Raw genomic sequence first — 12,005 nt, forward strand, 5'->3', positions numbered from 1 at the left:
GGGCCGCGGTCCGAGGGGTTTGTCCCCTTGGCAACGCAGCACAGCGGCTCGGTGCAAAGAACAAAACCAGGCGAGCAGACCGGGTACGTGGATAAATATATTAGTAAATAAATATATTTCTGAGCACATCAGCATATTCACACATCTTTTATCGGACATAAATACACAAAGTTTGCATAGATATAAAACGTATTCTTCCTTTTTTTTTTTTTTTTTTTGAGGGGTTGTGTCATAATTTATTCCCAAGCCCCAGAGCCAGGGCAGGCTCAGGAAATGACAACCAGTGACAAAAACCAAACCTATATTCACATTTCCAAAGGATCTGAACATCATAGAAGGGAGCAAAGGCTCTGTGTGGGAAGGGAGGAGGTCCAGCCAGCCTGGGCCACAACAACCACCCCGGGTGTGGCAGGAGGCCTTGGGAAGGTGGCAGTCTCTGGGAAATGGCTGCACTTCGGGTTAAGAAAGAGGGAGTTTGGGATGCTCTGGCTTCCATCGGTTTTCAGCTGGGACTCTGGAGGCAATGAAGAAAAACGAGCTCTGCTTCATTGCAGTGAGGCTGAAGAAATTCCATGACTGAGCCCAAGGGTCCTGAGCACTTGAAAGCATCACCCAGAAGCGACAGGGGCAGGAACTGAAAGGAGCCTTTTCTCAGATACTGCTTCTTCCCCTCCAGGCAGCCAAGGATGGAAGTCCAGCTACTGAAGAGGACCTTAAAAACCACCTTCCTGGAGAGTTCCTCCCTCTCCTCCCATCCAAGAACCCACAGAGGCAGACCTGCATGCTCTCATTCGGCTCAGCATCTAGAATGGTTTTCTGTATGAAAAGGAGCAGCAGCATAATATCAAGGAAAGGAGAAAGGAAAGGAAAGGAAAGGAAAGGAAAGGAAAGGAAAGGAAAGGAAAGGAAAGGAAAGGAAAGGAAAGGGGAAAGGAAAGGGGAAAGGAAAGGGGAAAGGAAAGGGGAAAGGAAAGGAAAGGAAAGGAAAGGAAAGGGGAAAGGAAAGGGGAAAGGAAAGGGGAAAGGAAAGGGGAAAGGAAAGGGGAAAGGAAAGGGGAAAGGAAAGGAAAGGAAAGGGGAAAGGAAAGGAAAGGAAAGGAAAGGAAAGGAAAGGAAAGGAAAGGAAAGGAAAGGAAAGGAAAGGAAAGGAAAGGAAAAGGAAAGGGAAAGCAGGCTTGTGCAGCCCTGTAATACTGCAGTAGGGAGTGGAAGGAGTGCATTAGTGCTGACCACTTTCTCCAAGAAGCTTGAGGCTTGCTGCAGGTTCCAAGCCCTCTGTTTTCTTAAGGAGGGAAAGAGAGGAGGACTTTTAGACTGCAGACTAGATGCCCATTCTTTGAGGCAGTGAAATGCACCCCTGGAGGCTCGCAGCCTTCTTTTAAGGAAACCAGTGGGAGCCCCTGGACTTCACAACCCTCCTTCCTGTGAAGTCATCTGAGTCCTCCAGGATGGTCAAGGATGTAGAGAGCTGGTTGGGATAAGCCATGGACAACATGCACAGGAAGCTGAACAGGGAGAATCTACATAGCTCCTGTTTTGTTGTTTGGTTTTTTTTTCCTCTAACTTAAGACAGACATCCCTGCAAAGGAGAAAGAAATCTGAGCTTGTGTTTTCTGCCTGCTTTGTAGGACAAGCAAGAAGAGCCTGGAAAGATTAAAATAAATTTCTCCTGGCTTCTTTGATGAAAGAAGTTCAACTCTTTCCTAGACTGAAAGGTCCTGCAGTGGTTTGGTCACAGAAGACAAGAAATGAACATTAACAAGGGAATAATGTTTTTTTTTAAACAGTGCTATTGCCTGACTTAATATCATCACTTGAATGTCAGTGACTGATTAGCAGCTGGGACAAAGATGCCTTTTTCAAAGAAAAAGGGCAGCAAACCCCATCAAAAGCCTTTCTCACCAATGAAGGAAGGCAGAGGTAGGATCATCCTGAACTGGGACTACATAACCATACTCTCTCTTGTACTGGAGAAGCAGCTGCTGCTTTAAAGAAAGACACAGAAAGGTTACTGAGTACTCAGCAGTCTGTCCCTACATCGGGTTTCAAACTGTCAGGAGTTACCTTCAGCTCCAGTGTTGCATCCTCACCAATGCTGCATTAGTATTAACTCTGGGAACACTCGGTGCCACAGAAATGGGCACTTCATGTGCGAATCTGGCCAATTCTTTGGCCTGAATGCTCGTTGAGGGCAATAAAATCAATACTCAAATTCCCTGCTGAATGAAAACTGATTGGGTTCTGTGAGTTTTTTATTTGGGCAGGCTTTATTTTACTTGAATGCCCCCAAATTATGAGAGGTAGGAAATAAGAACTAGTGACATTAAAAAAAAAAACCCTCCACAACTGGGAGAGAAAAAAACCTAGTAATAAACCAAGAACTTAGTGATTGATCAAATTTTCTCTCTCCATTCATCAAAATATTAAGAAAGCCAGAAGAGTATTTTGAAAAATTCCTTTGCAGGATCATTTTGGGTGTCTTAGAAATACAGTAAGGCTGGGTGATGCTCTGCATTTATGATGGATGCTTTTGCTGGGAATTTTGCCGTGTCTTGAGGCAATGAGAGAGGAAGGACAGAAGCAAGAGCCACATCAAGGCAAAGATTTTCCATGATTCCTGAGATGGGAGCATCTCAGGTTTGAAATATGCTCAACAAATGAGTTGCTCTTAACAGAGCCAGCCATCACACCTATCTTGAGAGTAGGCAGAGGAGTTAAGAGAATGAGTGAGAGACTTGTACACATTGCCAGATGAGATTGCTCTTCCCACTGCAACAGGAAGAGTCTAACCCAACTCCTTCCGAGAAATGCTGATATTGTCCCTATGTCTTCACCTCACCTGCTGCTGGCAAAACCCAGCGAATGGCTGAGATGGCGTCAGCTGAGGGACAATGAAGTGATCAAAAGTGGTGAGAGCTGCTGGTTTCTAAAAAACCCAGAAGCAGCACCTTGCAGGGCAGACCTGTGGGTGATGAGATGGAAAATAGCTTGTTCCTGTGTCTGAAGAGTGGAAAAGCTAAATTAAGAAGTCTGGCTTTTGACCTAAGTGAGGAAATCAAGTCAGGAGCTACCAGGCCACAGAAAGTCATTTCTGCAGCTTTTGGTCTTGAAGGTTTTTTTATTTTTGAAGTGTTTAGCAAAACCTTCCGTGGCATGAACATGCCAAAATAGCAGCTTGCACTCACTGCGCGAGCTCTCCAGCTGGTGACTCCCAACTCTGGTCTCTGAGCGAGCTAGCCCACACAGATGGATGCTACAGGATGAAGATGGTCTACCTCTGCCTTCAAAGGAGAAGGGGACCTGGAGAACACAGCACCATGTTTGTGTGACCATCGCAACTTGGGAATATGTGAAGAGACCACAAGTGCTTATTCGCAGTCTGCACCCTGGCGTGGGCTGTGCAGGTCAGGGCTGTGCAGAGAGCCAGATGTGAGCTCCTCGACGGCTGGTACACTGAACATCTTTGTCCACTCCAGCTCTCCAGTAAGGAAGCAGGCCAGTGTTTTATTAAACTGAGTGTTCATGGACATCCTGGACCTCCTCTTCAGATCCTGTGTTCAAAGAAAAGGAAAAAGAAAAATGCTCACCTAGCTGAACATTCCTGGGCCCTGCAACCGTGACACTGCAATACAGAGAGAACAGATGCTGCAATGAAAGCCACTAAGTTTCTCACAGTATTTTGGAGGGACTTTCCTGGCCGCTTCCCCAATTAGTTTGTTTCTGAAAGCTAAAGCACAATAAAATGTTAAGATAAGATGTCAAGCTAGTCTTTAAATATTTCAGAAGATACAGGCTAAGCACAGTGCACCTCAGAGTTCACACTGGTACTAGATGTTTGCTTTTGAGGCTTTTTGATGCTTGCCCTTCAAGGAAAATCTGTACAGCCATTTAGAAAATCAGTAGCAACAGAATGTAACACCAGTTCGTATTCTCACAGTGGCATGGCAGCACCTACCAGGGACAGCGGACAACAGAAACTCCAAACAACAAAAGCAGACTGCAGGTGCTGTGTGCATGCAGGAGAGGGATGGCACGTGCATTTCAGAGTGTACAAGAAGTTGCACAGATTGCTTGTGAGTCTCAAACAAGCCAAACCCAGCGAGTGGTGTTTGGCCATAAATGCCAACCCCTCAGGCCCTGCCAGCACGGACTGCAGCTCATGCTCTTCACCAGCCCCTTCTGCCTGGTGAACTGTCAACAGGCAAGTGCTGAGCAGTTCACTTTGAAATATTCAACATACTGCAACTGCCTAGAAACGGTGCACCCTGAGTTACTGCTTCAGTTAGGCCCTTTCTCTCTCAGTGACTGAGTGTTGATGCACACACCACAGTCCTTTTCCCAGATATCTCTCAAGCCTGCCCAGAGCTCTCACGCAGGGCCAATGTAGCCCAGTAAAGGCATACAGGTATTATTTTTGCACATATCCCTTTTCTTGAATGTTCCCAAGATCAAAAGGAGACAAATGTGCATACAGGTATTCATAGAGAGCAATTCAAAACAGCTTTTCAGAACAGTCACAGCAAATTCTTGTTTTTTATAAATGACCAGCTGGAGGAAGAGGACCTGTGAAAATTAAATCTATGGGAAGAAAACAAACAAATGATACTCTGCTTTGAGAAGGAAATGCACAGACACAGTGTTATACACATACACACATGTGCAGCATGGACAAAGTACCAGAAGACAGAGTTTGAGCATAACTGGCATTTGTGCCACTGGTACATTGAATAAGCCATTGCCAACTGTTTCGCACACACACCAGCTTGTGCAACACAAAAGAAACTGTACAGCTTCGATCACTCTGCAATCAGATGCCCTGAGGCACCCAGACAGCATTATTAAAATGTTTTTCTGAAAATCATGCCTGTGTGAGTGTCCCCTGTTACCCAAAAAGAGAGGTTATAAAAAGGTCTTGGATTGGGAGTGGTGGTAGAGCCTCAGCTGCTCAACTGGCCATCAAGACCCACACAGGGCAATGAACTGCAGGAGCACACCTTGGGGATACAACAGAAGTCTTGTTCTCTGGATATCAGATTTTACTGGTAGGTCTTTTTGTGCCCTCTAATCCCTTTTCCCCTCTGTAGCAAAGATCAAAGACATGACATGACAGGGAATAGCTAAGAGGATGAGTAAGGGATGGAGGAGAGGGGGAGATGCTGACAGCATGCTGCAGGAGATTTCCCAGAGAGAGAAATCAAGAGATTTCATCTGCCTGTGCTGGGAGTAATCTAGCTGTTCTGGAACCAGTTCCGTGCATGCCAGGGTGGTTTAGGAAGCCATCTAGCTGTAACTCACTGCTAGTTGTCTGACTTCTCTTTAAAGGTTCCATTCAGCATTGCTTAAGGATTGATTCTTCAGTGAAACAACTCCCAGGTACAGTCTCCCAGGCAAGAGAGCCAGGGATGTATCTTTATGCAAACCCCACCAGGAAAAGCTGGTGGAGGTGCTCAAGGAAGCAGGATAAACTCCAAGATCATGCAAGCATCATCAGGATCATCTGCAGAGCCCTGGCAATGGCTGCGGGCAGCGTTATTCCCTGTAATGCCAGTGCATGGCACTGCCTGCACAAGTGCAGCTTCTCCAGGGGCCATGGACCAAGACTCAGCCTCACCTTGCAGCTGGATGAGGTAAGCACATACCTGGAGGGTGCTGCATCCCACAGGAGCACCCTCAGCTTCTGGAAACCCTGTTTAGGGACTTCCTGAGCCAGAGAGTGTATTTGCATCTCTGCATTTGATAGCTCTTGATCTAGGCTCTTGAACCCATTTTATTTCTGGCACCTATGTCCTCTGGGCAATAAGCACCAGTTTCACCACACACCATGTTATTACTTTATTGGGTGTTTTAAAGCTTCTGGTTCCCATTTGATGCCACCTCTTTGTTATAAGCACTGGTGAATCTCTTTTATCTGCCTTCTTTCCTGATTTCATATCCTCCCTTTCATTTTTTTTCCCACATGAAAGTGTCTATATTCTTTCTGTTTTCCCAGGAAACCCTCATTGTTGTGACTGTACTCAATACCTCTCTGCACTTCTCCCAAGTCTGCTACATCCTTCTTTGAGAAGTGCCGGGCAGTGGCGGGTGCTAGCTGTGAAAGCTCTGCACACTTACACAGCTGCATGATGGCACTTGCTGCTTGTTCCCCATTTGTTCCCAGCTAGTTCCTAACAATAGTTCAATTTTACTTAGAAGCAGTTTTGCCTGTGTGTGGCATTTTGTGCTGTTTACATGTGATTTCATCCACCACTCTACTGCCTGATAACTCAGCAACAGGAGATAGTTTATAACCAATTTATAACCACACTTTATAACCAGTTTTAAAGCTGTCAATGCTGAAGGATTTTGTCTTTTATAAACTACTTTATAAACTATCTCTTCTCCTTGTGCAAGATATTTATGAGCTTGCTGAAAGGTGCAGACAGCTGGAGAACTCCACTTTCTCCCTTCTCTGAGTAACTCTCTTCCATTAAGAATGATCTGCACTTTGTCTCCTATTTTTTAGTGAGTTATTTACCTGTGAGAGTACCTTCCCTTTTATCCTTTGACAGCTTCATTCCCCTAAAAGATCTGCAAGGCATTATCTCTCTCTACAAAAGCTGTGTTGCCTCCTCCCCTGGTTTTCACATTTAGCCATGTACCTACAAGTCAGACCCTGTATTTGAATTTTTAACAATTTGCTAGGCAGGAAAGTCAGGCTCATCATTCTGTGGCTTCAGCTGTTTCAAGCTGATATTGCCCTCAGCTCTTCCTTCTGGCTCTGGGCATGGGTAACAGATTGCAGCCTATGTTTGTAAGTTAGCAGTTCTGTGCCTGAGCCCCTGCACGATGCCCACGTGGGTGCTCTGTAGCCCTGGGGATTCATTATTATCCGCTTTACTGATGCGTTTCAGAAATGCTCAAACTAATGATTTGATTTATGAGGGATCCTCTGCCCCATGTGCCAGTGAGAACCTCTTCAAGCACTTCCACGCTGATCACTAATGCAATAAATTCAGTTTACCCTTCTGCTATGCAGTTACAGCCCTTGCACATCCCTCTTAGACCTGTGTTACTCTGTGGACCTGCAGAGCCCCTGGCAGCTTTCCTGCTCCTAACTGTTTGCATTACTAGTCTTCCTCTTTCTCACAAGCTGTTCATAGCAATCTTCCCTGCCCTGCCTCACTGTGGCTCCACACTCAGCTTTGCTGTTTTCTGATTTGTCTAGCCACACCTTTACTTTGGAAGAACAGCTTCTTGCTTCTAATTTCCCTTTCTGTTGCTTGGCCAGCCCTTTTCTGGGGCTTTAAATGATCCTTGTGCCCAAACGCATCTTACTCTTTTGACTGCTTCTTTTAGTACTATTTGAAGAAAGCTCTCATGTATATGTAGGCTCCTTTTTTGCAGCCTGTGCTAGCGCAGTGCATTAGAACCCTAACATCATACTTCTCTTACTTAGGCACAATTGGGGATTTTTGTGTTACCTGTCATTGGACTTTACACTCTCCTTAATACAGTGTCCCTCCCATGCCACCAGAAGAGACACATTCTTCTCTGTAATTTCACCTAGGAATTACAGGGGCCCACTGTTTGTTTTAAGCTGGGTTTCTAAAAGGTTTATGTCAAAACTTTACTTTAAAGCTGGGCTTTCTAATTCATCCACTTACATTTTTAGCCTTACAACATTTATCTAGAGGCATGTATTTATGCATTTCTTCTTGGTCTCCTTGTCTATTTTTTGTGTCCTGCTTACATGGGACCATCTATTGAGATTGGTTTTTTGCTCTTTTAGCTTGTTCTCTATTGATTTACATCCAGTAACTCTGAGGTTGTGTTATGTCAACCAAGTGTTTCCAGCTTGATGGCTTTTCTGCATAAGCTCTGCTCCTGCTCTCTTCAACTGTCCTCAGTTCCTAATAAAGTTAAATCCTTCCTTTCTACATCTTCCTTTCTCAATCTTACAAGGAGATTCTGACTCCCTGGCTGGTCCTGAAAGCATTCACAGAAGCTACTGCAATCAAATAGACTCAGAGTCGCAATGTGCTTTCCAACACACTGGTCCTTCTAGCTCCTGGAAAAGGGAGGGAATGAAGGCCATGTGTGCTTGCACACTGGCACTGGCTCTGGGTGGATGTCAAGAGAGCTTTCCCCCGCCATGCCATCAGGAGGTGGGGACATCTGGGCCGCTGGGGCTCTCTACAAAGAGGTGGAGGCATCACACCATGGACCTTTGCCATGCCTTGGACACTGCAGCACCCAGCACCCTGTGTGAGGTGCACAGACTCCAGCTCTGGTGGCCTGGGGAGTCCTCCCAGCTTTATTTTGAAATGGGAGCTCAAAGCAACTCCTGAGCAGCCTGCCCCTCATGTCAGGGGGCTCTCTCTCCATGTGGACGTCCCTTGCTGTGACCCTGGGAGAGCTGTGTCCTGGCAATATCGCTGCCCACTGCCTGCAACTCAGGGGACATCAGTAGTCAGAGCTACCTGTAAACCAGCGAGATACCTCTACACTGCTGCCTCCTTATCTCTCCAAATGGCAGCATCCCTCCAGGCTCTTTGAAGAACTCATCTGCAGTGTCAGGCACTTCTGTGCCTGGGAAAAAACCTCTGTTCCAGGGAGTCTGGGAGCACGGAGTGCTGCAGGCAGCCAGCACCAGGTTCCATCCAGCCTCTCCCCCTTCTCTGCTGCCTTCTCACAGGTGCTCCAGCACCAGGAGCCTGGGTGTGGTGGAGGGCTGGATAGACGAGCATGGGGAGGAAGTTATTATCTGCGTGGCACAATGGGCACAGTGAGTCATGAATTTAAGGCCAGCATTTTAACAGAAATTAGGCAGCTCGATCTGTATTTGATACCTAAATCAAAACGATTTGCCCAAGGAGCTACAATGAGTCAGTGGCAGGGTGAGGAAAGGAGCCAGGCTCCGCTTGCAGCCAGCACCTGCCCATGCTGACTCGCAGGTTGCTATGTTCAGAGGAGCATGAGAGAGCAAGACCTGGGAGCTAAACTCAGGCTCTTTCAAAGAGCCTGGTCTCAAACACATTTCCCCTCTCAGAGATGTGCAGCAGCTAGGCAAAGGGCCAAACTTTAATTATGTCCGATTTCCAAACGATGCTAAAAAGCAACTCCCACACAACAGAGGCAGGTGAGAGGTGAGGCATGTGCAAATCCATAAACTTATTTAGTCTGTTTTCCTACTACCACTGGCAATGCTCACTTCCTTATTGACTCAGTTAGCGAGGGTTGGCTAAAACAGCTAGAGCCCAATAAGCCTTGACTCTGCCAGTGAGACATCCAGACTGATGTAAGGACACTGAGAAACATGCTCCCATCCCTTCATTTGGGAGATATTCCACCTGCTAGAGATGCTTAGTTCAAAATAGCCACCTTATTCCTCATGTGTATTATTTTAGGATGAGACTGCAGGGTTTGGTGCCTGCATTAACAGCCTTGCTAATCATTCAGGCCATCATTTTCAGACAGGTGACCTCTGAAACGCTTCTGTTGTCAGTGGTCCTGTAGGAAAGCCCACTGTGAAGGTACCAGGTTTACTGGCAGCCAGATTACCTTCAGCAAACCACCCTCATTCACTTGCTTGCTACAAGAAGAGGCCAACAGCAGACTTACCCTGACTACCCTGCTGAGACGGGCAGTGAAGTTGAAGACTCAGACTGTGTCTGGGGGTGCCTGTCCCTGAGAAATCAGCAGGAACCGGGTGGTTTCCCTCCCATCCCAACAACCCCTCCTCCTGCTTTTTCAGCTCTGAGCCAGACTGCGACACTAAACACTTCCAGAGCGGCTGAGAGCCTGAGCTGCAGGACAGGGGAGCGCTTGGGGGGATCAGGGGCTGGGCTTCAGGTGAGCAGCGGTAGCCAGCAGGATGTCCATGAGGAACATGAGCATTGCAAGCTTTGGGCAAGGCTGAGTCCTCAGGCAGAAGAGCAGGGCTGGGCTCCAGGGGACATTTTCTTTTCCTTCTGTGGTGACGGCTCTGTGAGCTGTGTTTTGGCGGCAGTGGGACAGGGGATGTCCCAGATGCTCCCGACTGTCTGTTGGCATCTTTACTCAAGTCCAACCTGCTTGGAGAAGTGGAAGGGATATGAGGGGGCTCCCGGCCTTGCTGGGAACAGGCTGGCTGTCCCACCAGAGCTGCTTCCTGCAGCACAGTGCTGCTTTCTGGAGGCTGCTGACAGTGATGGCTTTTCTCAGTCCTCTTTTGTGTCCGAGCACTGTGGAAGCCAACCTTGGCCCCTGAGTACCGGGACTTGCGCTGCCCAGGCGCTTGCGCTGCCCACCCCGGGGGACACTCCGCATCTCTTCTGTAGTGGTGGTGCTGGTGGTGGTGGTAGTGGACGTGGCTGAGCACCTGGGGCTTGGCTGGACCAGCACCCCCAGGCACCATCAAGTCCAAGGACCTGGGCCGCATGTCCCTTGGTGGCAGCGGCTGCTCCAGGCCATTGTCCGTGGCAGGTCCCTCTGAGCTGCAGTACACGAAGGGGTCATAATCGCTGCTGAGGGAGCTGCGGAAAGTGGAGCAGCTGCCATGGATGCCCTGCAGACTGACGTCTGTGCAGTTCAACATGGAGTCACTGGAGGAACCGTGGCAAGGTCCCGAGCTGGAGTCGCTGCCCGGCCCATCTGCCAGGTACCCGCTGTGCTCCGTGAGATAGCTCTCTCCAGAGCCGCTGCTGTTGTGCTGGTGCCCGTGGCCAACCCCCCGGCGAAGGGCAGGTGCCCGGTGCTGCTTCTGCACCAGGGCTGCCTTGAGCCCCAGGCAGGGGGGTTGGGGCTGGGGCTGGAGAGAACAAGTCCTGTGGGGTGGCAGTGTCTGCCTGCATGCTGAGGGGTTGGGATGCTGCCGGCCCAGCAAGCCTGGGACCAGGGGAGACGGGTGGCCACAGGCAAGCAGGGAGGTGGCTGGCCTGTAGGGCATGTAGTGGATGGTGCCAAAATCCAACTGGGAGAGCTCCAGAGAGTGAAAGAAGGGGTTGCCATGGGCTTGCTCCGGGCGAAAGTTCCTGAGGTTCCTCTGAGGATAGGCGTGTGGGAGGTGGTAAAGGGCATGTCCTGGATGCTGGCGGAAAAGGTGGAGTCGCCGTCCGGGTTCCATGTCCCGTGGGGCCATCCTGGAGCCTGCAGCCATGGCCTGGTCCACTGAGTCTCTGGCTGTGGAGAGAGAAGAGAGCATCCAGCACAAGTCCCACAGCCCAGCTGCAGTAGCCCCTGCATCAGCGAGCCTTCACTGCACCCCCACATCCCACCCGTGCCCTGCAACCCCTCCCTGCCACCACCAAACTGTCTTGATGGTCCTGCACACACAGCACGTGCCCTGCTGCCCTGACCCTCAGATCCCACCTCCCTTTCCCACAGGTCCCACGACTGAAACCTCCTCCTCTCAGGGCAGGTCTCAGCCAAAGCCCTGTTCACTGCCGGTGTTCACATGCACAAGGACCCCTTTCCATGCACCCACCACCCTGTACACCCATACATGCTCCTGCTGATGCACTGTGTGCATCACCCAAGGGTACATGGACCCTCTAGGCACAACCCTGCTGTGTCTGAGCCCTACCAAGGATATTGAACATGCAAAGGGGACATGTGTGGTGCTGCTGCAGCCAGGGGTCAACGCACTCCCGGTGAAACTCGTGGGAGCACGAGATGATCCGCAGCTCCTAGAGAGGTGGAAAGAAGAAGAGGAGTGTGAGCAAGGAGAACCATGTCCCAAGGGCTGGATGCGTCCCTCTTGATGGAAGTGAGCTCTGTAGGATAGAAAGATGGCTAACTGTGAACGGGCTGCAGCCCAGCTTTGAACGGAGGAGGCTGTGCAGCAGCCTGGCAGTTCTGGTTCTGCTCACTGCATCCAGCACTGCATCCAACCACCTCCAGAGAGGTGGTTGCCCTTCGGAATAGCAGGGGGGCTGCCTCGCTGTTGCAATATGGATGTATTATGGGCATTTTCACAGAATCATAGAATCCCAGACTGGTTTGGGTTGGAAGGGACTTAAATCTCATCCAGTTCCAACCCCTGCCAC

The 12,005-nt window shown here is 49.0% G+C and overlaps 1 protein-coding gene across 1 annotated transcript in view; it reads right to left on the reverse strand.

Moving 5' to 3' along the window:
- Positions 1-3,507: 3,507 nt before the first annotated feature.
- RNF43 (ring finger protein 43) overlaps positions 3,508-12,005 on the reverse strand; it is a gene marked incomplete at both ends in the record, with an annotated part of 52,728 nt that continues 44,230 nt past the window's right edge. Inside the window, 3 exons of the mRNA XM_080630048.1 lie at positions 3,508-3,551; positions 9,601-11,139; positions 11,543-11,645. Of these exons, the coding sequence (XP_080486174.1) occupies positions 3,508-3,551; positions 9,601-11,139; positions 11,543-11,645 (1,686 nt within the window). The remainder of the gene's footprint in view (positions 3,552-9,600; positions 11,140-11,542; positions 11,646-12,005) is intronic.

The sequence above is a fragment of the Psittacula echo genome, assembly GCF_963264785.1.
Source record: "Psittacula echo genome assembly, chromosome: 15".
NCBI classification, from domain to species: Eukaryota; Metazoa; Chordata; class Aves; order Psittaciformes; family Psittacidae; genus Psittacula; species Psittacula echo.